This window comes from Salvelinus fontinalis, chromosome 10 (assembly GCF_029448725.1).
Source record: "Salvelinus fontinalis isolate EN_2023a chromosome 10, ASM2944872v1, whole genome shotgun sequence".
Lineage (NCBI taxonomy): Eukaryota > Metazoa > Chordata > Actinopteri > Salmoniformes > Salmonidae > Salvelinus > Salvelinus fontinalis.
Window position 1 is genome coordinate 29,459,172 of NC_074674.1, and position 26,096 is coordinate 29,485,267.

The 26,096-nt window shown below is 41.2% G+C and overlaps 2 protein-coding genes across 2 annotated transcripts; one reads left to right on the plus strand and one right to left on the minus strand.

Annotated features, from left to right (window-relative positions):
* The first annotated feature begins 11,569 nt into the window (after nt 1–11,569).
* LOC129863964 (protein phosphatase 1 regulatory subunit 14B-like) lies at nt 11,570–16,086 on the plus strand. The gene is made up of 4 exons (XM_055936450.1): nt 11,570–12,316; nt 13,970–14,053; nt 14,268–14,300; nt 14,499–16,086. The coding sequence occupies exons 1-4, from the start codon at nt 12,122–12,124 to the stop codon at nt 14,583–14,585; spliced, it is 399 nt and encodes a 132-aa protein (XP_055792425.1). The 5' UTR covers nt 11,570–12,121; the 3' UTR covers nt 14,586–16,086.
* Nucleotides 16,087–16,168: 82 nt separating this feature from the next.
* On the minus strand, nt 16,169–19,959 carry LOC129863963 (peptidyl-prolyl cis-trans isomerase FKBP2-like). The gene is made up of 6 exons (XM_055936449.1): nt 19,850–19,959; nt 19,232–19,389; nt 17,619–17,731; nt 17,381–17,427; nt 17,003–17,038; nt 16,169–16,876 (listed from the first exon to the last, which is right to left on the minus strand). Exons 2-6 carry the CDS (start codon nt 19,385–19,387, stop codon nt 16,815–16,817), a joined length of 414 nt encoding a protein of 137 aa, XP_055792424.1. The 5' UTR covers nt 19,388–19,389; nt 19,850–19,959; the 3' UTR covers nt 16,169–16,814.
* Nucleotides 19,960–26,096: the final 6,137 nt, after the last annotated feature.

The following is a 26,096-nucleotide window of genomic DNA, read 5'->3' on the forward strand; positions in this document are numbered from 1 at the left end:
CTACGGGTGGGTGTAGCCATCGTGACCAGTGAACTGAGATAAGGCGGCACTTTACCTAGCATAGCCTTGTAGATGACCTGGAGCCAGTGGGTCTGACGACGAACATGTAGCGAGGGCCAGCCGACTAGGGCATACAGGTCGCAGTGGTGGGTCGTATAAGGTGCTTTAGTAACAAAACGGATGGCACTGTGATAAACTGCATCCAGTTTGCTGAGTAGAGTAGAGATTAATTGGTCGACCTCTAGAATGAAGCACACAGCTGGAGCATGAGAAGCTGGTTATATACACAGCTGTAACGCTGACCTTCCGGGATACGGATTGAAAAGAGCCCTTAGGTGTGACTAAGTCTGACTTTCTACCAGAGTTGAGGACTCTGGTAGAAGGTCTGCCTCTACTGAATGCCTGTGTATCTCATACCAGTTCCTGTACGGCCAGGGACCAGGCTTGCTTTAAAGAGCAATCCAAAGTCAAGGTTATATGAATCAAGCCACAGAACACTTCAAATTGTGCAATTATGACTCTGTTGGAGTGAAACCATGCCACCCTTGTACCCTGCAGAACCAGGCATTCCCTCTTCCCCCAATCCCCTCTTTATCAGTTGAACTTTTCTCCTATTACCCAGTTGAGGCTGGTTACTGTAGTGTTTCAGCAGTAGAAAGCAATTTTCTGATCTGTTATCTATGAGAGTAGCAATGAATTTAAATAATTTAAACGCTTGACCTGTCGTAAGCCTTGCCAGATGTCAAATGTCACAGCTCAATTGTTATTCCAGACAGTTTTCAGTATCAAGAGTTGGTTTGATACCAAGCATAGCACAGGAGGGTAAAGATCACAATTCAATTTCAGGGCTTGTATAGTCAATATGAACAATCAATTTTCTATAATATACTATGTATTATTCATTCTGGTCTATTGAACATTAAACATAAATCACAGTACTGTACATCCTTGTTGTTGATATTGTCCTTAATCAGATTTTTTTTTTTTTGCGAAATCACCAGAAATAGGAAAGGAATGTTTTTCAGGTATGAGCACCCCTGGGAGGGAAGTTTCTGCTTTGCAGCTTCAAAGGGATTTCTCTGGTCCTTGGGCTGTAACAAAAGTTCATGTGCTCATATTTTGAAGTGTGTTTAATACATTTATTAATATACTTGTAGCCAATAGAGGCAAGATAAAGTGTGCACCTCTGCATGTATTTTTTGTGTTTCTTGTTGCTAGGCGACCTCTCAAAGAGTCATTGTCTTTCTGTCATTGTGTTGTCTGTTGTTGTTGCAGTTAGGTGAGCGTGTTGATTGTAATTTCCATTTAAGGTCATTCTCCTCGTCTCTCTGACTCACTATAAAGTAAATTAACTATTGTGAAAGAGTTAATCTTATATATATATAGAGAGAGAGAGAAACAGAGAGAGAGAGAGAAACAGAGAGAGAGAGAGAGAGAGAGAGAGAGAGAGAGAGAGAGAGAGAGAGAGAGAGAGAGAGAGAGAGAGAGAGAGAGAGAGAGAGAGAAAGAGAGAGAAAGAAACAGAGAGAGAGAAAGAGAGAGAGAAAGAAACAGAGAGAGAGAGAGAGAGAAAGAAACAGAGAGAGAAAGAAACAGAGAGAGAAAGAAACAGAGAGAGAAACAGAGAGAGCGCACTCAGGAAAAGACTAGCGGGCATACCCTAGGATAATGCGTCATGATAGAGCCCCCACGCCATGAGGAAAGTTTAGCAACACAACTACTATATGATACGTTGGCGTATGTATTTATATGATTCAACTTCCTATGTAAAAAGTATTTTGAGAGATGCACTGTTTGAGTTGTGTTCTGCATGATGTTTGTACGGTGCTGTGATTTAAACTGTCTCTCAGTTGATGCATTACACTGGCCAGTTTGTATTTTCAGCAATCCTTCGACAATCTGTGATTGGTTTTAAATTAAATACTATTTGATAGAAATATCTGGGTTGTTCCACGAAATGAGTGCCTTTTGTGTCCCTTTGATATTTTAATTAGAAACTGTCCCCCAATTTAGAATTTGAAAAGCCTGTTATATTTAGTGAAGTTCCCTTTAATATAAACCACATAGAGAATTCAATAAATCTGATAATGAATATAAATAAAGACTTGCTAAAGTTACAAAATTCTGCATTTTGACATGTCCCTCAGTACACCCTCCCTCATTTTAAGGTCAACCCTGTTACGTCAACTGAACTCTCGTTTTAATATGACGAAACTATTATAATTTTAAAAAATGTAATCAAAATAAACATTGAACAACTAATAGTCAAATCATAGTGTAAAAGCAGGTGAGCTGGATCTACGATTTTTGGTGTTTTGTGGTGGAAAACTGAGCAGGTCGAGCCTAACACGTCAGTACTGTTACCAATAGATAGACGGGCTACATTATTTTAAAAAATTTCTTTTTTGTGTGAAGCTTGCAGCCAATTGCCCCTCTCCCTGTTGCACACAAACTTACATTTCCCCTGTCACAAGAGGATTTATGGCTGATTTAAGATGAAATCGTCAACTGTGTTACGGTCAACTGTGTTACGGTCAACTGTGTTACGGTCAACTGTGTTACGGTCAACTGTGTTATTGTATTTGGCACTTACTATACTCTTTTATTCATTTACCTCTTGAGATGGGAAAACAAGTTTTTTTATTAAATTCTCTTTATGACAGAATTTGATGAAATCAAATGTTTGTTTTTTTAAACCAAGTTACACATCTAAAAAGGTACCAAATTGGTGGAACGACCCAACACCTACTGCACTCATCTAAAAATTCAGTAATTGTTCTACAGTATTATTGTCTTGTATTCTGGTCTATGGTTGCGTATACTTCCCAACAAAGAGTGTGTGAGTGCATGAGTGCGTGAGTGAGTGTTTGAGTGAGTGAATGAGTGAGTGAATGAGTGAGCGCGAGAGTACATGAAAGAGAGTATTACTTTCCAAGCATTCTTATATTCCAATTGCACAGTCATGTTGAAATGAGGGAGAATTTTTTGTAATACTTTTTTTGTTTTGCTGTTCTCTAATGCATTACGTTTCTTAATTGAATTTCACAATTTCTTCATTTTGAAAATGAACATTCATCTTTCAAGCTCCAAAATGGCAGAAACTAAGTTTTAATGAAAATCAAATAAATGCGTTCACGGGGAGAGACATTGCTTTCTAAGATCTGGTGTTACAACGTCACGACACCAGAATGTCTGACAGATGGTTCCCGACCCAGACATATTCCCCCAAAGACAGGAGAACTGCACAGCAGTGCAAAACAGTCATTAAAGAGAGAAAGGGAGAGCCAAGGAAGAACAAAAAAATCTGAAGTGCAGAAAGACAAAGAAAACAGAGAATTAAGGCCTCACAGGGAAAACAGATAGAGCTGCCGTAAATACCCTTAATAATTCAATTACTTTAAAAAACTGCAGCAGAGACACTAAAGCAGGGACTCTAAAGCAATATGACTGGGCCAGGATGATAAGGGAATAAAAGCAAAATAATTGTTGGCACTATGCATTGGAGCAGGTAGCGTTCTCCTGGCATCTGCCGAACCCAGATTTGTCCATCGGACTGCCAGATGGTGAAGCGTGATTCATCACTCCAGAGAATGCGTTTACACTGCTCCAGAGTGCAATGGCGGCGAGTTTTACACCACTCCAGCCGACGCTTGGCATTGCGCATGGTGATCTTAGGCTTGTGTGCGGCTGTTCGGCCATGGAAACCGATTTCATGACACTCCTGACGAACAGTTCTTGTGCTGACGTTGCTTCCAGAGGCAGTTTAGAACTCTGTAGTGAGTGTTGCGATGACAGACGATTTGTACGGGCTACACGCTTCAGCACTCGGCGGTCCCGTTCTGTGAGCTTGTGTGGCCTACCACTTCGCGGCTGAGCCGTTGTTGCTCCTAGACGTTTCCACTTCACAAAAACAGCACTTATAACTGACCAGAGCAGCTCTAGCATGGCAGAAATTTTACAAACTGACTAGTTGTAAAGGTAGAATCCTGTGACGGTGCCACGTTGAAAGTCACTGAGCTCTTCAGTAAGGCCATTCTACTGCCAATATTTGTCTATGGAGATTGCATTGGTGTGTGCTCAATTTTATACACCTGTCAGCAACGGGTGTGGCTGAAATAGCCAAATCCACTAATTTGAAAGCGTCCACCTACTTTTGTATATATAGTGTATATATTCATACTGATGGGATGATCGCGAGCTCAGGCACATCAAATACCAGAGCTGGACAAGTTTGAACATAGATGTAGGGCTGGTAGTTAATAATGCATTTGAGCTGAATCACATTCTCTGCATAATAATGTTCGGCTTCACCCAAAGGAAAAGCAGCATTTTCTCAGTGAGGGCTAAGCGTCTTTGGACTGTCAAATGTGTCTAAAACCCTGCGGCTGACTCTGCATGGGAGATTGCCCATCCTTCCTCCCTCTCTGAGCGTGCAGTGTACCCCTCCCCAACACTGGCGCACCTAATCCACATAAATGTATCCCAGGATTTGTGTTTAGGATTAGTATTGTTATGCAACACTTTATTTTTGTCGTTGAAAAAAGTCTGGGGGAAAACCTCCTCCGCACCTGCCACAAGCCTCTCATCCTGAGAGAAGGATTCTACCTCAAGTGAAACTTTCTGGTTCTCGCCTGTAGTTTGAATGGATTCCGTGAGGATTTGTTACATACATCTGCTCTTAGTTGTAACTGTTTAATGTGGCCCTCCATCTGGGTATATAGCTGTCTTGAAAGTGCCAATCCGCAGTTGAAAAAATAACAAGGTGGACACCCCGCCTCTGTTTTTGTAAAAAGCTAAGGGATGTGCTTGGAGAAATGTGGGCACAGATATCAATTCAATGTCTATTTCAAGTTGGTTCCACATAATTTCATTGAGATGACGTGGAAGCAACGTTGACTCAACCAGTGTGTGCCCAGCGGGATGTCATTATGTGTACCGTATGTCTGTGCTTTGTTGAGCTTAATCAGTTAAAGTAACAGAACCTTGCGACTCAGAGCCTGATGATGGCTGCCAGAGGGTGCTAAATAAGATGAAAACATTGATACATAGTTTTTTTGATACAGTGACCTGAGCCAGACTTTGTTATTGCCAGCTGTATTTTCCTGTGCACCGCAGTAACAACTTCCTCCACTGTAATTCACTGTCATCCATCACACATCGCAGTTGCCATGTTAGCAATTCATGCATGACTCAGCTTAATGGTCAGTGGATCAATTGCACATAGTTGTTATTGGAAATTGATTCCATTCTGTTCAATTATGCTTGTCATGTATCTAAACTGAAGGTGTTGGTCATCTGACACATGAAGCACACACCTTTTGCTCAGTGACATAATTTTGTTCAGTGTCACAAATGAAAACAATTTAATATAATGACTTATGCAATTGGAACATGGATATTGCTGTGGGGACATGAGTTTGAGTTGTTTTGTAAAAAATAGCATGTACCCAGCACATATCGAATAGCATGTACCCAGCACATACAGTAATTTAAATATCAAATAGTACAGTAATATATCTGTCTATTACTCATCACATATTATTCTACATCAAAAGTGGATGTGAGTAGATGCACAGAGCCTTTGAATTACACTATACAGTGCATTCGGAAAGTATTCAGACCAATTCACTTTTTTCACATTTTGTGGCTTTACAGCCTCATACTAAAATGGATTCAATATTTTTTTTATACACACAATACCTTATAATGAGACTCGAGACTCGAGACTCGAAGACTCGAAATTGAGCTCAGGTGTATCTTGTTTCCATTGATCATCCTTGAGATGTTTCTAAAACTTGATTGGAGTCCACCTGTGGTAAATTCAATTGATTGGACATGATCTGGAAAGGCCACACCTGCCTATATAAGGTCCCACATTTGACAATGCATGACAGAGCAAAAACCATGCCATGAGGTCGAAGGAATTGTCCTTAGAGCTCTGAGACAGGATTGTGGCGAGGCACAGATCTACCAAAACATGTCTGCAGCATCGAAGGTCCCCACGAACACAGTAGCCTCCATCATTCTTAAATGGAAGAAGTTTGGAACCACCAAGACTCTTCCTAGAGCTGGTCGCCCACCCAAACTGAGCAGTCGGGGGAGAAGGGCCTTGGTCAGGGAGGTGACCAAGAACCCAATGGTCACTGACATTGCAGAAGGACAACTCTCTCTGCAGCACTCCACCAATCAGGCCTTTATGGTAGTGGCCAGACGGAAGCCACACCTCAGTAAAAGGCACATGACACCCCACATCTGGAGGAAACCAGACACCGTTCATCACCTGGCCAATACCATCCCTACGGTGAAGCATGGTGGTGGCAGCATCATGCTGTGGGGATGTTTTTCAGCGGCAGGGACTGGGAGACTAATCAGGATCGAGGGAAAGATGAACGGAGCAAAGTACAGAGAAATCCTTGATGAAAACCTGCTCCAGAGTGCTCAGGACTTCAGACTGGGGGTGAAGGTTCATCTTCCAACAGGACAACGACCCAGAGAAAAGCAACCCAAAGACATGGCTAATGTTATCCCACTTGATTTACTCTGATACACAGCTATGCTACTGTATGTAGCACCACTTGATCCAGTGTTTTTTATTTGTGCTGCAATAGAGCACAAATAATTCAGGTAAGATGAGAAACAATGTCATGGGGAGGCTCGCTGAAGCATTAAAGACTGTGCGATCGAAATTTCATATTGAGCCGACATATGCAGTGTTTACCGTGAATGCAGTCTCCAATAGCGCCGGAACATTGCCTTTAAATTTCAATCACACTGTAACACTGAACTTCAGCCCTACGGATTAAATCCATCCCCATTCTCCCAAATGTCTGGTGCCTAAATCAAGTGAAAATGCCCTGCTAGAGTTCCACACACTTAATGATAATCACATCAGTACCAGCATAACCCTTGAACAGTAAGACACCACAGCTGTCAGATTGTTGAAAATGGAATTGATATTCTGCTTAGAAAGTTCATGTTTGTGTGTATTTTTTTTAACTTGTGAGAGAGAGAAAATATTAAAGCTAAAAGGCTTTCTGTTATGGTAGATTTGACCCTCAACCCCCTCCACACACTTAAGGAAGAGCTTTTACACTTTGCTACATTTTGCTGATTAACTTTTAAACAACCGAGCCACTCCTGTGAAATCCTCATGTATTTTTTATTGGCTTTTTGTAGGACAGTGCAATCTTCACTTGACAAAGAGCATTCACAGAGAATGAGGAGGGAGGAGGAATCTGTGCCATGGAGGACCATACTGCTCTAATCTAGATCACTGATACACATGGCCACTGAGCCAATGACATGCTGCATTAGGGATGAAGGGATGAGGTACACAAACTCTGAAATCCCCCCAGACTGCAATAAACAGATAGAATTTGCAGGTCCTGCTCAGGCACATTCTCAGCCAGGATATTGTACAGCTGGGATACTCCACTGGCTCCACTGTCAACCATCAGCCCGGCTGGAAAGAAAAGATGCCATCTGAAGGCTCAACAAGGTAGGTGTTTCTTGGCCAGACTGTATCTCAGTAACCGTTGGGACCATGTCATATTGATATGGTATGATGATAGAGGACGTGGTTTGGAACCACATTTCCAGAGAAGTGTTTTCATCTTATCAAACATTACAGTTGCCCTTCACCAAGCTCCAAGCATGACCAAATCCCCTGCTTCGGTTGATCTTCACCCCTGCTTCCCTCACCACTTCCATTTAATCTGAGTCTTAATATTCTTTCAATATCAGCCAGCCTTATCCCCATGGCCTCTGTGTTCATAGATACAGTATCATTCATGCCACTGTTCTGGCCCTCCAGTGGTGGAATGACAACACTGTCAACAATGGTAAGGATGAGGCATTGCTTCCCAGGTACTGCAGATAGGAATAATGGTTGCTGTCTGACCTCTGGTGGTAGGCCTACCTTTTTCACAATGACCTTTCTCACTTATCTTGTTTTCTTCATAGTGTTGATTTCACATTACAATTGTGTAAATATCCACTGGGAAAAAACAAGTTGAATCAACGTTGTTTCCACATAATTTCAACCAAAAAAGTACATGTGATGACATTGCGTCAACGTGGAAAACTGATTGGATTTGCAAAAAGTAATCAATTTAACCTAAGGGAGTGAACGTTATTGATAATAAGGGCTACTTGGAGAAAATCGGGCCTCTGAAATGAAAACGGATGCCCCTCCCTTCAGACAAATAGATTTGACCTAAACCCTCCATGAACGCTTGAAAAAAAAGTGACCCTCTCCTATAACCCAAATAATAATTAAAACATAAAGTGGATAGCAGAGACCATGTATACTGTTTATCCTCATTTCCTGGACAGACCAGAGCCTTAGATGTGCACTGTTAGAAACCGTCCTGTAAGCATTACATGGCAACGCAGGGATTTTGATAGTGCACAGGGCTGCGTGACAGAAGGTTGAGCAGAAGTGGGATTATCTACTTTATAGTAAAAGCATTGCATGAATCTATCATTGTATTTGCAGGTCCGAGAATTTTTTTATTTTTGTAAACATTTCACGCAATTCTACATGATTTTACATAAAAGCAGAATGTTTTTTAATCAATCAGTGTATTTATAAAGCCCTTTTCACATCAGCAGAAGTCACAAAGTGCTCTACAGAAACCCAGCCTAAATAATACCACATAAATTACTGAAATTACAGGCTAAGAACGGACAGAGAGTTCATCTTATCATATTTCTCCAATGCCAAATCAGTGTGTTTTGTTTGCAACAAAACTGTCCCTGATTGCAAATAAATAAATTTGAGACATCATTAGGAATCTGGGCATAGTCCTTTCAAAAGTTAGGTCTACCTTTCCACTCCAGACAGATTATGATGCAGAAAAATGGAAGGTTAACGGCTGACTACTCTTCCTCCGTGACTTAACCCAATGAGAGAATGTCTTAAGTGTTTCCCTAGAAGCTGTCTGTGTTAAAACCTCTTATATTGTACAGAAAGTGAATAGCTTAATCAATTGATGGTGACAGAATTAGATTACTTCCCAGGCAAAGTAAATGTTTTGTCTCCTCAGCTATAGAAGGTTGTATGTAGCTCAGCCTCTGAATGTCAAAGAAACAAAACAATGATATCCTAATATGCATCGGAATCACGTCTTTTCCAGGTATTTTACAGTTTATTTCTAGCATAAAGCATTGTGGACCAAAGCACTGTTATAGATCACTTTACATAATCAGATACGTTTTATTTTCTTCAAAATCTTAAGCTAACTAGGGTTAGGCCTGTGCTAGTTGCCATTTTCTTTAAGAAAAAGTAGACATATGGCATACCCTCTAAATTCAAGTCTTGGTTTGAACTTAACAGCCCTTCAATGACAGGCTATTTAAAGAGTGGAGTCATTGACTGACAAATGTATTGATATAGCAGCAGCCTAATTTCTTCTGTCAAACAGGTAGGCCTACCTCTTATTTCTTAAATAGGAATAGGCTCCAACACAAAGCCCTCGTGTTATCAGTAAAGTCTATTTAAAATTAAGACATTTCATAAAATCAATTATAGTAGTAGCAAGATATCAAAGTTGACCTCCGGTCCTCCTCATCTTTGCGCTCTCCTTTTCAAACTGAACAGAACATAGGTCACTAAAGGTCAGTCCACGGGCAAGATTTTTTGGACTATGCCAAATAAATACAACATTTTGGAAGAAGCCTTTGACTTTCCTCCTGAACTGACATCTTAGGCCTACACAGTACAACCATTGGTTAGGCAGAACACAAAAATGTTTTTGATCAGCAACAGCAGAGCAGGCCGGGGCTCAGGGTGGGAATATCCCTTGCAGTGTGTAATGCAGCCTAGATATATTTACTCCATCCCAGCAGCTCTCTTAGAAATATAACTTTGCTCTGTGCTTCTCCGAGAATGCACTTCATAGCATATAGGCTATGGATCATTTGATTGAGACCACACTAAATAGCCTATAGGCGCACTTGATATATCCCCAGCTGAGAATCAGAGATGAGGGGCGGAATTGGGCACACATCGATACAGCCTAATAAGCAACTCATTCAAAAACACTGACAAATATTGAAATTTCATCAATTACAAATTACATGACCCTCCCCTGGACTAGATACAAAAAAATACTAAACCCTCTCCTTGACTGAAATTGAAAAAGCATGACCCTTCCCCAATTTCCTTCAGGTAACCATTATGTAAATTTCAATCCACCCCTAAATCCAATGACAGGTTGAACTGTTTGGTTGGTTTCATGTTGAATTCACATTAGTTGACAACTCAGATATTTCTACAACTTGATTGAAGTCCACCTGTGGTAAATTCAATTGATTGGCCATGATTTGGAAAGGCACACACCTGTCTATATAAGGTCCCACAGTTGACATTGAATGTCAAAGTAAAAACCAAGCCATGAGGTCGAAGGACAGGTTTGTGTCAAGGCACAGATCTGGGGAAGGGTACCAAATTTTTTTTGCATTGAAGGCCGCAAGAACACAGTGGCCTCCATCGTTCTTAAATGGAAGAAGTTTGGAACCATCAAGACTCTTCCTAGAGCTGGCCTCCCACCAAACTGAGCAATCAGGGGAGAAAGGCCTTGGTCAGGTAGGTGACCAAGAACCCGATGGTCACTCTGACAGAGTTCTAGAGTTCCTCCGTGGAGATGGGGGAACCTTCCAGAAGGACAACCATCTCTGCAGCACTCCACCAATCAGGCCTTTATGGTAGAGTGACCAGACGGAAGCCCCTCCTCAGTGAAAGGCCCATGATAGTCAGCTTGGAATTTGCCAAAAGTCACCTAAAGGATCTCAGACCCTGAGAAACAAGATTCTCTGGTCTGATGAAACCAAGATTGAACTCTTTGACCTGAATGCCAAGCGCCTCACATCTGAAGGAAACCTGGCACCATCCCTACGGGGAAGCATTGTGGTGGCAGCATCATGCTGTGGTGATGTTTTCAGCTGCAGGTACTAGTAGACTAGTCAGGATCCTTGATGAAAACCTGCTCAAGAGCACTCAGGAACTCAGACTGGGGCGAAGGATCACCTTCCAACAGGACAACGGTCCTAAGCACACAGCCAAGACAAAGCAAGAGTGGCTTCGGGACAAGTCTCTGAATGTCCTTGAGTGGCCCAGCCAGAGCCCGGACTTGAACATGATCGAACATCTCTGGAGAGACCTGGAAATAGCTGTTCAGCGACTCTCCCCATCCAACCTGACAGAGTTTGAGAGGGTCTGCAGAGAAGAATGGGAGAAACTCCCCAAATACAGGTGCCAAGCTTGTAGCATCATACCCAAGAAGACTCGAGGCTGGTGCTCGAGGTGCTTCAACAAAGTACTGAGTAAAGAGTAAAGGGTGTGAATACTTAAGTAAATGTGATATTTCAGGTTTCTTGTTTCTATACATTTGCCAAACTTTCTAAAAACCTATTTTTGCTTTGTCATTATGGTGTATTGTGTGTAGATTGATGGAGAGAAAAAAACGATGTAATCAATTTTAGAATAAGGCTGTAACTAACAAAATGTGAAAAAAGTCAAGGGGTCTGAATACTTTCCGAATGCAATATAGGTCACAATGGGGTGGCCTACCATAAAAAGCTGAAGTAAAGGTGCATGATTCATAATCATTGACATTTGGTACAAAATAGAAATATAGCGATTGTGAGTCTACAATGATGCATTACGTAAGAGTTATTTCCATGTGATTTATCTATAAGATTTTTTTCGGCTACAGGTACAATTAAATGCATTTAATATTTATAACGATGTGTTAGAATATACCAAGTGGCAGGGCCTAATACCGGATTTGGACTGTGCAACAATTTTGCCTATAGCAGTATAGGACTGTAGGCCTACAGCTGAAGGAGGTGAATGTGCTGTATGCTCACTTATTTTTTACCTGCCTGTCATCTTTTGTAATCGATAATTTATAATTTAATCTGTTTGAAGTATTTGCGTGAGTATTCTAGCCTAAATTATTTTAATGAGAAGCTCAATAATTTTGGAAAATACAATGCAACTTCGGTCAGAGAGAACAATAGCGTATTGCATACCCAGTATTTAAACTGCTGATAAGAAATAAACGTCGAATAACCGCATCTAATTTCGAACCGGTCTTATCTAGACGGGCATAGGACAATGGCGACGTTAACAAGCCAGGACTCAACCGCTCAAGCGCGGGTTTATTTCCAAACGCCTCCCGGTACCGAGGATTCAGAACTCGTCCAGAAGCAAGGCCGGGTAACCGTGAAATACGATAGAAAAGAGCTGAGGAAGCGACTCAATTTGGAGGAGTGGATAATTGAGCAGTTAACGGATTTATACGACTGTGAGGTAGGCAATGACAGAATCTATTATTTGTTTACAGTAGAATTTTCCCCATTCGTTTTTTGTTTTCAATTATCTCTACCTTGATTGGGATTGATGTAGGCAATAGGATTGCAGTAATATTAAAACCTAGGGGCTACAATAATATAAACAAATATGAGTGGGAATTACAGACACAATGTAGGGCGTGGCCACATAATTGTAATACTGTACTAAACAATTGAATAAATTAGGTGTCTGCTCAGGTAGCGAGGGACAGAATGTGCTGTTTCAATAAAATATATTGATAAGTAGGATGATAGGCCGGTTGGCACTGAGTACTATGGCCACTGCACCTGCAAAGCAATTACAGTACAGCCTGTCTACTCTGTTGGATTAGCATGTGATGACCACTTCAAATGTTACATAATGGCAATGCCTGATTGTCTTTAACAAAGGAAATGGAATTGATTATGGATAGATATCCCACCCCACCCTCTCTACTTCTCCATGGAAATGCGTTGGCACACACTGAATGACAGTGCACAGCATGACATGTTTGTGATGTATTCTGCATGAACAAGTATGAGGTGATCATCTACATGAATGATCCCTGTAAACATATTTTTTACAGCACCCCTTAGACATGTCTAGAGTCCATTGGCTCCAGTCCTCGAGTATCCCCGACAGTACACATTTATGTTGTAGCCCTGGACAAACATGCCTGATTCAACTCATTGAGTGCCTGATGATTAGTTGACTAGTTTAATCAGGTGTGCTTGTCAGTGGGCTACAATAAAAATGTGTACTGTTGGGGGTACTAGAGAACCAGAGTTGGGAACCACTGGTCTTGACCACTGAATTGATCAGGTGTTTGACACACAATAACACATGAACTATTCACATAAAAGTGTTGCAGCAGCACCTATGCATCAGATAAGTTGGGAATAACATGGTTAACATTATAGGTAGAGAAGAAACATGCAGCACCGGCACATTACGCATTATTGGACTGTAATGACATTGACCATTACGTATGTCAAATGGTCCTCAGAGAGACCAACTGGACTAGCAAAGTGCTAATTGGACTAATAATGACCTTGGCTGGAGCAGAGGGTGACATATAGTGGGAGATATGAATGTGATTTATCAGTGTTTTGATTTAGGCAACTCTGGTCCTCAGGGTTGTGCCAGGGTCAGAGGAGATGCTGAGTGTTTTCTGATTGGCCTATGTTATATGAGTGTGTGCTCTTGTAACTACTATTTGACCTCCTGACTAGGTCCTTGGGCTGTAGATTATAGGCATGTAAACAGCAATACAATGTACTAACTGGAGATTGTATTGTAATGTTGTATTTCTATAGGGATGGCTACTTCTAAACAGTCATGTTCAATTGAGTAGACAGCAGTCAGGAAGTCTGTGTGTATTATCAGTACACACTACATAGGGGGTTCAGCCCATCCTGTTGTGTTGAGAAGCAGAGGGAGGAAGCTAGGGACATTGGGGACCTATGGAGGATGTTCAGAGGTGAGACTGTTGTGCAAAAATATTTTGTTTGATCCTTAGGCTGTCTGATATATTCATTACAGTTTTTTCTACTCTCCCCTCTCTGTTGTTTTCTCTATATTGTCTGTGTCTATCACCATCACTGTCTCTCTCACTGCCTTTGCCTCTCTCAGGAGGAGGAGATTCCAGAGTTGGAAATTGATGTGGATGAGCTGTTGGATATGCCCACTGATGGAGACCGGGCATCCAGGGTCAAGGTGACCGCTAAACCCTATTCTATATTGAATACAAATCCATTATTGTTCATTTGTATCGAGGGCTGAATCCTTACTTTAGGTCAATCTCAAAATTTGATGGGAAATCTCCCATATCATTACATGCATTTACAACAGTTACCCATGTGGATTTCAAGTTAGGATTCGGCTCTTCTAATGGAGTTAATTTCCTCTTTCACTTCGTACTGTTTTGCAGGGTTTGCTGGTTGACTGTTACAAACCTACAGATGTAAGTTCAAAATTAGAATAAGATTATTATCTGCTCCTGTTAAGCTTTAAACCCAGCATTAGAGTGACTGATCAACTGAAAATAACTGTCTGGAACCAACTCCGTTTTGACTGAGTTTCTCAAATAAATGAGTAATACAGTAACATGTATGATAAGTTGTTCAGTCTCACATCACCCTCCATTGTTCATTTACTGCAGGACTTTGTCACGGCTCTCCTAGAGAAGGTTAAAGGTCTGCAGAAACTCAGCACTCCGCCCAAAAAGAATGAAAAATCTTCTCCTTAGCCTCAGAACAACCCCAACCGATTACAACTCAGTTCTACACAGGGACACCCAGCTAGAAACCCTCAGCACCTAGAATCCTTCAATCAGCAGGATTGGTAGAGGGAAGAAGATCGACCAATCAAATCTCTGCAGCAGGGATTACTATGTCTCTGTCTTTGTTTAAACTTGTTGTGGATTTATAATCATGTTATACATATACAGTAGTAAGTGATGCGTGTTCAAATATCAGAATATAGTACAGCATTGATAAACTGATGACATGGAGGAAGAACATGACAACATTTAACTTGAGCTATAAGTCACCAGCAAAGCATGACAAGTACATAAACCTCATGACAGCTCATAGTGAGTCATGACAGATGCAACTTTATGCGGTCTAACAAATGTAACTCATTGGTTAGTTGATTAGTCAACATCACTGTATGTATAGTAACAGCTAGAAATAGTGAACTGTCATTGGTTGGTAATAGTTGGAGCCATGTCATTTTTACGATGCCATTTTAACTAGGATTTATAGAGAAGCAAAGTGTTACTCGAGAATGGTTTATTTGGGGAAATGGTAGTTAAGTCTGTTTAATGATTTCAAGCCGAGCACTGTCATCTGTCTAATATATTTTTTGAAAGGGAAGCATGAAGGGCTTTTCAAGATTTCACACTGGACTACAGTGCTTTTCTTTGTTATACCTTTGACATGAGCAAGTGTGGACAGTTATCGAAGACAAACACCAGCATGCCACACAAGGTAGTGTAATAACATCAGTAGCCTACGTGTTTTCATTGTGCACATTGTTAAATAGACATTATGGGAGTAATGCATGACTGACTCTAGAAAACATTTGCAAATTAGTGTTAGGGCCCATTTAAATCCATGACATGAACTGTCACTACAGTGAATGCTTTTGAGTCCTACTATAACATATGGTTCAACTGTTTTCTCCTCCATATCCTCCACCCTGGTGCCTGAGAGTGACGGGGTGGGTCTGTTTCTCAGACCTGACCCAAGTAGATAAAAAGATATATAAAGCAAAGGCCTTTCTACTTGTTTCTCAAACCCAAAAAACTTAGTCATTAACCATACAGTAAGCACTGCGGCCTTAGAAGACTATGGCAATGATTGTATCGACTATTGTGGATTAAGCAATGTCTTTGAAATGTATGACAATTGGTCCTGCATTTCGCTGCGCCCGCGTGTGTACACCTCATTACTATAATTCCTTAATCTTTTGGACCCCCATTGAGATGTTATTTTGGGCAGGCTTTTAACTACCAGATTCGCAGTGTATCTCCTAGAACCTGCATCACATTGAAGACTGAATCAAATCATGAACTGGGTTACTGCGTTAATTTAGAGTGCTGGAGGTACAGTAGGTGACTGCATAATCTGTGGTGTGTGTGTTTAAGATGTGATTGCAAAACTGTAGTGACGTAATGTAGCAATACTTAATGGTGCTGTTTAACAATTTGTTACATTTTAATAAAAATTCAATACGTGTTTTACCTACTCTGACTTGCGTGCACTTTAGATGTTATTGTAATGTACTGTAGCTAAATATCTTGCAGGAAAAAAACACTAGCAGTCACACTTTGAAAATCCAAATATCTTTAATCAATTTAAAAAAAACTGAAACATGAACATTGGTCTAGTTTTACATACCAATGAAGTGAAATTGGAATTCCAAAATTAAAATTAATTTACAAATACTCCATTCAATAAAGCCTAAAAACCCATTGAACAGTGCACTATCGCTTATCTTGTGCTACCATATTGCATGTGTGTTGTTCGACCAGTTCCCTCGGCATGATACGTACCCTGTAAGTCACACTTATCAGGCTAGTAAATTACTCAAAAATGACGATTAATTTAAGTCAAAGAGCTAGTTGGTCTCACATTCAGAAAACCATAACACTGGAATGATGAAGGGGCAACTTTGAATGCGAAACTAAAAATTATTATTTGCTTGCAAAAATGTTATGTTTAAGGCATTGGAGTTCAAATTCACCAGGGAGTACCACAGTTACATATGATGTTAGCTATAGTTGAATAGTATCTATATTATGTAGGATCTTCAACAGCTTTTAGCACTATACAGTATTTCAGTGCAACGACTAATGGTAAAGAGAAACTTGTCTTGGGTAAGTAGGAGTTAAGGAAGAAGTTATGGTAGGGCAGGCACAGTGACTTAAAAACAGCACTAACAGGCAGCTTATTTTGTTTTAAGTTAATGTTCACTATAAGTCCGACCTCCTCTCGATGCCGAGTAGTTCCACTTCAAAAATGAGAGTGGCACCACCTGTTGGAGACACAGGGTAGTTACAAACTAATATGGTGGAAAGATATTCACAATAAAGACATGGTTACCTCAGAGACTGACTTGTAGAGCAAGCCAGTGGTAGATCTAGAGAAATATCCAAAATACCTGGAATCTTAGGAGGTGCTCCTCTGTCTCCGTATCCTACAAAAGAAGGAATGTGAATGGAGAGGTCAGAACAGTGGGAGTGTAGGAAAATGGACTACAAGGCAGGACTTTTATCTTGCCTAAATCTAAGCAGGTGCAATAAAATATAAAATGACCTAAATTCAGTCAGCAGTAATGTGGTGAAGCCTGTGAAGTACCAGTGGTCATTGGGACGGTGAAATGTGAAGTATCAGTGGTCATTGGGACGGTGAAATGTGAAGTATCAGTGGTCATTGGGACGGTGAAATGTGAAGTATCAGTGGTCATTGGGGCGGTGAAATGTGAAGTATCAGTGGTCATTGGGGCGGTGAAATGTGAAGTATCAGTGGGCAAACTCACCGAGCTCTGAGGGGATGACCAGTTTCCTCTTCTCTCCCTCACACATTCTAAAGAGAGAAAGTGGGATTGATGGATTAAGAACCTTGCATGCAGACGTCAGAAAACAATGTTTTTTTTATATCCAAAAGAACATCACTCTATAGTTTTTACACTGTCTGCAAATGTAAGTCCTCACAAGTCATCCAATGCATGAGGACACTAGTAGTCAACAGGGGGAAAGTAAAAAACAGGCACCAACCCGAGCAGGCCCTGGTCCCAGCCTTTGATGACTTGTCCGGTTCCCAGAGTAAAGGTGAAGGGCTGGTTCCTTGGAATGCTGCTGTCAAACTCTGTTCCATCCTCCAGCTTTCCCTGCAGACAAACAGTTATTGACTAAACACACATTGTCCACCCAATCAAAGGATCAGAGAATTAATCTAGTACTAAAATCATAAGCTACAGCTAGCTAGAACTGCAGTGCATAACATGTGGTAAGTAGTTGACTCCAAAAGAGAGCAAGACAATAGTTTAACAGATAGCCTAGCGGCTAAGAGCGTTGGACCAGTAACCAAAATGTCGCTGGTTCGAATCCTCAAGCCGGGCTAGGTGGAAATCTGTCGAATCTGCCCATTTTTTTTTTTAACTTTCAGTTTCACTTACTTAGCTAGCAAATGCAGCTAGCTAGCTTTTCTTACTCAAACACCCTACTCAAACAGAGGGATGCTACGTTAGCTAGCTGGCTATGGCTATCCAACACAACACTGGAACTCTTCCAAGTCAGGGTAAGCCGCCGGTGTAAGGGCTAAACTGCTTACTGACTGTACACTAACGTTACTGCATGATTGTAGCGAGTTTACTGACACGTTAGTTCTATTAGCTATGTTGACTATGACATTACTTTAGCTAATATGGTAACAACGATGTAGGCTGTGTAGCGGTTATGATATGGTTTGAAAAGGTTTTTCTTCTGTATACATACATCTGATGTGTTGTGCATTGAAGTCGACAAGCAAAAGTAAAAGGTGAAAGGAGGAGAATGCTTAGATATGAAAAGGAATACAACATGGCTGTTATGAAATATAACTGTGTATATAAATTTATGCGTGATCAGGGGTGTATTCATTCCACCAATTCTGTTGAAAAGCTTTTCTTAAACGGAACAAAACTGGGATAAACATACCTGAATTTGTCCTATAGAAACTCTCGTTTGCAACTGTTGGACTTTTGATTACACCTTATATCAGCTAGATGCAGGCAAGAGTGTGCAAGGCAGTATTGAATGTGTCACTGTCTGTCCATGTGTTTGTTTGTCACCTGAATTTTCTCTCTAGACCTGTATGTACCTACATTGTAAACTTGCATTCGTAGGCTAGGTTGTAGTAACTTCATGATGGGTATATGGAAAATCAAGTATCAAGTAGTAGCCTAAACCTATTGCTGTTAAATTGAACTAGGTGAAATGAATATGAATGAGTCATCCAATATGCTGTAATAGAAAAAAGGGCATGATTTTTTAAATTTGTTTAATTGGATCTTAAACAGCACTGACCGCCACTACACAGTAAGTGTATATTTAGCATTTGTACAATTATTTTGATGTGATATGAAAGTAAAGGGCTTTATGTTTCTAGAACCGTATAACAATTGAGAATCAATTCACGTTAAAATGAAGTATTTGGCTGTTTTTTGACTGTTTTGGCAGCCAGAGTCAGCCCTACATATAATGGGGTCTTAGACGTCAAAGAGGTAGGCTAGTAAAGCTAGCCTACACTCCTTAACAGTACATCTTGGCCTAAAATGAAAATATATACAGTTTTAGGACATGTTTTTCATTCAGTGTCTAAATAGAGAAGAATCTCAATTTTTACTCACGGTGTAGTGCATGTTCAGCACATCTCCTTTACGTGATTTGATGGGGCAGTTGTCAACTCTTTTCTTAATACCAATTTGGAGCTTCTTTTTGTCGCCCCCGCGAACTGCCGGAGCCAGGGACACCAGAGTGACCACAAACAGCAGACAAAGCCTCATTTCTTGGGTACACATGAGAGAGTTAATGTAAGACAAAGTAAACGCAAATCTCATAGGCTTCCATCTGGCTACCTAACGTAGTTTATAAACTTACTACACGTCATCATCAATGGGCGCATGATAGGAAAAATAAAATGGAAGCTGTGTAGCTGAACTAACTACATCTATAAATCTATTTGTGATTCAATCATAAATGGGAGCATATGTGTGTAAATGTCATTATCAAAACATAAACATATGTTTAATAGTTATATGGCTACACAGAACTATAAGCCTGAACCCTGACGATTGGGGCAAACTAGTTTACTTAACGTTAGCTAGCTAACGTTAGCTAGCTAGTATCTGTTGTGCCAGTATCTGATATCCGTTATGCCAATTACTTTAGCTAGGTTCCTCAAAAACTGTATTGAGCCTTCATGCGTTTCAAAAAGCTAGTCACTAATAATTTCTCAAGAAGCTTACCAGCGTTTTAATTTAATAAAACACAAAAGATGGTCGGTGTGCTTCCAAATTCTCCGAAGCCGAGTGATTGAATGAATGTCCCAGATATGTCTACGCAATGATTTTCTGTCCTGCTATTGGTCCGTTCTCAGAGCTAGCAGAGAAAATAGCTAATCTTGAACTGTTCGGCAGGTGGTGCCAAAGTATATGATGGAATAAAAGCACTAAAGCAGACCGGTATGTTGTAGCTACATTATATTGACAACAACAAACAGCAGCACAATATTTTGAATTACCATTTGACACACACTTATCATCACACACACACTCATGCGTGCACACCAGAGGAGGCTGGTGGGAGGAGCAATAGGAGGATGGGCTCATTGTAATGGCTGGAATGGAACTGTATCAAACATGGAAACCACATGTTTGACACTGTTCCATTCCACCCATTACAATGAGTTCGTCCTCCTATAGCTTCTCCCACCACCCTGTTGTGCACACACACAAAATGCAGCTATGCAGGAATGTGATTACCTGTGTATGATCTATAGCAGTATATTGACTGGAAGTCCTCCTGGACACTTTTAGTCTCCTTTCAGATGAGAGCCATCCATTGTAATGTAGTTTACAGAAGTTCAATCAAGGAGGTTGGTCTGAATGCCAATTTAACTTAATCCAGTAAGAATAACATAATTCACTTTTGTTTCCTATTCTACAGGCATAATGGGAATGAATACACGCGTATCATCATCAGCATAGCACCTTGTACCTTCTCCTCTTTCCTATTAGTGGAATGTCAATCACCTATTTACCTTATAGACTATTAGCACGGCAAAATAATGCACATTCCTCAAGCTTGCCATTTAACTTACACTCTTAGGAAAAAAAGGTGCTTTCTAGAACCTTAAAGGGTTATTTGGCTGTCCCCATAGATAACTCTTTGAAGAACCCTTTTTTGGTTCTAGGTAGAACCCGTTTGGTTCCAGGTAGTACCCATTTGGGTTCTATGTAGAACAGCTCCACAGAGGGTTCTACCTGGAACCCAAAAGGGTTCTCCAATGGGGACAGCCTTAGAACCCTTTTGGAACCCTTTTTACTAAGTTGTCTTCAACAACTACCCGCCTTCCCACCAATCGAGCCTGTACTCGATTGAACCGTAATTACGGCATTATTTTCCAACAAGGTTTTCCATTAGGGTTCATATGACAGTTTGTGTGTGTGAGAAACAGAAAAACAGAGAGAGAAACCATTATAAAGGTTATCGTTGCCATGCACACCAAATATATACAGCCTGCCTCATTCTCGCTCTACATTCAGACTACTGAGGTAAAGACACTTTCAGGTTGGATATTCGCCTGTAGTTTTCCTTACGTCCACCAAAGGCAGCTAGGGACCGTCAACATAGTGACAAATCAAATTTTTCTAATTTCAAAAGCTCTTTAACCATTACTCCTAAAACTTTAATAAACTGGTTCTAGCTAACCCGATGGCATAGACACACATCGCACACACTTTTTTTTGTCGATTTACATCTCGCACTATTTTAAATTATTTATTCAAATTTTTGAATTTCAATAGCTCCTTGGTCATGTGACCTACCGACTTCAAACAAGGTTCAGAATGTCCAATGACTACCCTTCTATATTGCACACCCTTTAGTTTGTCCCTTTTCATCTCACACGTTTCTTGTTCATCCATTCATGCGCGTCACTAATTAGATGACGAGGCACTTGGCTACCTCAAGAGACTCTTAATTATGTCCCGCCGTTTATCTCCGCTTCATAGAATTTCCTCACTTGACATGAGGGGGTCACAGCCACCCCAAAGGTGGTTTGAGTGCGACGGCGAAGGGTAGCATGCTACAGTCAGATATCATCAAATTGACATCTATTCGAGTCACATCCGGTGGTATCATCAGAGGCTTTTCTGTCTTACAAACTGGACATCAGTTGCCCGCGACTAACCTTCAGCAGACTTTAACTGGGTTTTTACACCCAATCGACATCAGGTGCCAGCACAATACTTATAGGCTTGAGAACCAAATACCCCTCGCTGTATCTAGCGGCACCATCAACCGGGTGTTCAGAAGAAGCAACAGAAAATAATCATCCCCTTTTAATAATTTGCTTACCTAGTCAGCCCTCCGGGACAGAGCCATAGGAGCCACCTTTACCAGCACCTTGACATGAGGTGGTCACAGTCACCCCACGGGTGATTTGAGTGCGACCGCGACAGGTGGCTATGCTCCTTTGAATTTCATCAAGTGGACATTCAGTGATCCGTGCCCAGTGGGAACCTAGACTTCTTCTGTCCATTTTATGGTTCCGCAGCAAACCAATGGGCGTGGATGGTACTACCCACATCAGATGTGTACCTCTCCCCACTTTGTAGGGCATGAGCCAGATCCATGCGGGGCCAATGGGTTTATTCTCCGCCTCAAGTCTAGTGAGCTTTAAGGAGACCACCCCACCTACAATGTGTGGGGCTGGTGAGCGCTGTAGCTGGGGAGATCCAAGAGAAGGGCCCGGCGCACGTCCAGAGTTGCCGCCGCCAACCACCGGACCTAACCTCCCCACCGGTCCGCCTTCGGCCCGCCGACGGACACCTCTCCGACAAACCCCCGCACACAGCCCCTTGCGAGACCACGAACGAGAGACCGCGAGATGAGCCGCACAACGAACTTCCAATAGTGGCGAGAGGAGGGCGATGGAGCGACTGCTCCCCAAGCTGCAGCTCGAGCCCAGCCCCGCTTTGCACCCCAGCCCAACCGACCCAGCCCTTAGAGCCAATCCTTATCCCGAAGTTCCGTCTCTTTTTTGCCAACTTCCCTTACCTACATTATTATAACATGCCAGAGGCTGTTCGCCTTGGAGACCTGCTGTGGATACGGGTACGGCCTGGTGTGAGATTTACACACTCTCCCCCAGATTTTCAAGGGCCAGGGATAGCTCACAATACCGAAACTGCAACGCTTTCCAGGGCTTGGGCCCCTCTCTCGGGGCGAACCCATTCCAGGGCGCCCTGCCCATCACAAAGAAAAGAGAACTCTCCCCGGGGCTCCCGCCAGCTTCTCCAGGATCGGTCGCGTTACCGCACTGGATGCCTCGCGGCACCCGTCTCCGCCAGTCCGTGGACATTCTGAAAGTAGTTTGAGGTCAGTAGGTAACATGACCAAGGAGCTATTGAAATTTGAAAGTTTACAAATTTAATGTAAAAACGTGTTTGATGAAAATGGACAAACTAATGGGTGTGCAATATAGAAGGGTAGTCAGTGAACATTCTGAACTTTGTTTGAAGTCAGTAGGTCACATGACCAAGGAGCTATTGAAATGTAAAATTTAGAAAAATTAATGTAAAAAACGTGTGAGATGAAAATGGACAAACTAAAGGGTGTGCAATGTGTAGGCCCACTGAGTGTACATTCTGAACCTTGTTTGAAGTCAGTAGGTCACATGAGCAAGGAGCTATTGAAATTTGAATGTAAAAAAGTTAGTACTTTGTTTACGCTCCCTAACTAATTCAACTCGGAATCCAAAATGCTGCTCACATTTCCACGTTTATTAGCTTTGGAAAGTGAATTAATGTCCAAATCGTGAAAATAAGACCTGTGCAATGTTGTGCGCAATTTTTCCAACATCGTGACACTTATTTGGAGTTTGAAAGCTATTGAGGTTTGAAAGTGTGAATATCCGTCGAATATCCAACTGTCTTTACCTCGGTATTCGGACTCCATTTCTACGCGTTACCAATTTGCTCTCTATGTTGATCTCCCCCTCTCGCTTCTCAATGTTTCTTTATGTCTATCATTACTTATTAATATATACAAACATTTGACCTAAAACAACAGGAAAATAAATGACTGATAACATGCATTTTATATGCATGTCCTCCACTGCCATTCGTAATGTGCAGCGAACTGCTTTCATTTAGAAATTACAGTTTGTAGGTAGCCTGACATATACTTAAAAACTTAAACAAGCCCTTTCCACCACCAAAACAAATTCAGTCCTCAACCCTATGTCAGAATCTTAAGAGCCTTGTTTTGACAGCTGGGATACTTGCATTATTCATATTGTTGGTGTGTTTGTGGCTTCTGTTTTTGCATGAGCGCAGAGAGCTGACATTAGAGGAGTAATTCATAGACTTGACTTCAGGCTTCCCCGGGGGAATCCAGAGTAACGTCTTCATTTCTAAATCAGAGGATTATTAGAAACCGTATCCAGGAAACAAGCACACCTCAGTTGTAAACACAGACTTATTGGACTATGTTTAATGCTGCCACACAGAGTATTGTAAGGCACAGTGGCAAGACAAATCCCATCAAACAGGTCACGTAATAGGAAAGCTGCAAGTATCCCACAGACCTTGAGGGATTATATCATATCAGTATGTATAGCTTTATAAAATGTACTTCAAACATAATTATGTTATATTAAGAACTATTCATTAAGTTCACAGATAGAATTGACTCAGTATTCAATGGTAGCAAGACATAAGAGCCAGTAATCTCCAATATCTATCAGCCTGTTGTGGTATTTATCCATTTTCTTAAATAAAAAAGAAGCTGGGAATTTATGATGGTAGTTAAGCTTTATTAATAACTTCCCTGGTGACTAATTATGAGTCTGGGATTTGAGGGCTGTTTGAAAGTCTGAAATAGGGTTGTAGGTGATATAGTTAATCGAGAGTCATGCATGTTTAAAAAAAATCTTTAGGCAATTGCACAAAGTGGAATATTTACAATGCCAATGTTTACAAAGTCTGATAAAGGTCCTATATTTCTATATTCTAACATATCCTATTGCAAAGTTCTGTGTATCAAAGCCATGCTCCAATCGTACCAATTTGGCCTGAAAAACACTCCTAACACTCCCACTCCTCTCATTAGACCACAAACATGATCGTACTAATGGACAAATCTCAGCTCTCTGCACCAAGGTGGCATTTTTCTTCTCTAAAGAAACCTGGGCTTCATTTAATTAACAACAAGACTTAACACTAAGGTATTAGGCTAATGGATTGATATTAAAATCATGAAGAATACTAATGCCAGTTAAGTACTTGACCTCATTCTGTGGGAACTTCAGTGTTCTCCTCCCTCTCGTGTTCTGTCATGCTGGGAGCATACACTAACCTACGGTGAACCCCCTCGTCACAGCAAGCTCACCAAACATCCCAAATTAAGGGGATTATGAGGGAGTAAAAAACTGAGGGGAGAGGACCAGCGATCTTTAGCTTTGTTACTGGGAGAAAGCCTGAGCCACACCTGTATAAACTAATTATGTTGCTGAAATGTTCTGCAAAAGTGGCTACACCGTTTACTTGTGGGAGGAGAGCAGAGAGCCTAGGTGATGGAGAGGAGCCAGAGATGAGAGATGTCAGATACATTAGGTCTGAATGGGAGGAGGGCAGGGACACTGAATCAAACAATTATGACAGACTGCCACACAGGCACATTTCTAATAGCAAGGAAGCACACTCATGAGGTATGATTATCTCCGGGGTTAACGCCCTCCTTAAAAAATAGAACATTTGAAACATAGCCATTTAAAATATGCACTTTACAACCCATCTACAACTCAGTGAGCAATACGGGCTCCCAGTCTCTTCTCTAGTCATTCAGCTACATCAACCTATCACATGGCCATGTTCAGCACCTACAGGTAAACTACCCTGCTGCATACAGAGCAATTAATCAACGCCTGGAAACACACCCCCACTTCTCATCTAAACAAGCATATGACAGCTCTGAGGCCCATCATCCATCAGTGCAGTAATGCTACAGAATAGTACACTACTCAGTATCTAAACTGTGAGGCTGTGCAAATGCATAGATTGCAGGCTTTAGAAGAGATGTAACTGAGTTACTATTGACTCAAAATGTCAAAATTATTAACAGTGTGGCATGTGAACGAATGGACACACGAGTTGTCCTCATATCTATCAATTTGTATCCATTAGGGGATTACACTATTGGCATCCAATCACTGTGCACCCAACTGATTGGGTAGTTTAGGGCCATTCCTGTCAATTTCCATTAGAGTGGGCCTTATCAACTATCGATCATCTGGCTTTTACACCCCTGCAACTGAATATGTACATTATTTATACCTATCGAGTGTCCACTCTCAAATTGTCACAATTATTGAATTGTTTGTAGAAACATTTGTCTGCCATTTTGATTCATTTTTCACGCTACTCTTCATAAGAATAGAGCACTTGAACAGAGCCGCACACTAAGTCTTAGATGCACCATTGCACACAC

What these genes read in the sequence shown, in the direction of transcription:
- LOC129863963 (XM_055936449.1), bottom strand. Translation starts at nt 19,387, where the DNA reads ATGAGGCTTTGTCTGCTGTTTGTGGTCACTCTGGTGTCCCTGGCTCCG. An exon ending in GGTCATCCCCTCAGAGCTCG is followed by an intron (nt 17,039 to 17,380) that starts GTGAGTTTGCCC and finishes CTTCTTTTGTAG; the next exon opens with GATACGGAGACAGAGGAGCA. An exon ending in AGCACCTCCTAAGATTCCAG is followed by an intron (nt 16,877 to 17,002) that starts GTATTTTGGATA and finishes TGTCTCCAACAG; the next exon opens with GTGGTGCCACTCTCATTTTT.
- LOC129863964 (XM_055936450.1), top strand. Translation starts at nt 12,122, where the DNA reads ATGGCGACGTTAACAAGCCAGGACTCAACCGCTCAAGCGCGGGTTTAT. An exon ending in ACCGGGCATCCAGGGTCAAG is followed by an intron (nt 14,054 to 14,267) that starts GTGACCGCTAAA and finishes ACTGTTTTGCAG; the next exon opens with GGTTTGCTGGTTGACTGTTA. An exon ending in ACTGTTACAAACCTACAGAT is followed by an intron (nt 14,301 to 14,498) that starts GTAAGTTCAAAA and finishes CATTTACTGCAG; the next exon opens with GACTTTGTCACGGCTCTCCT.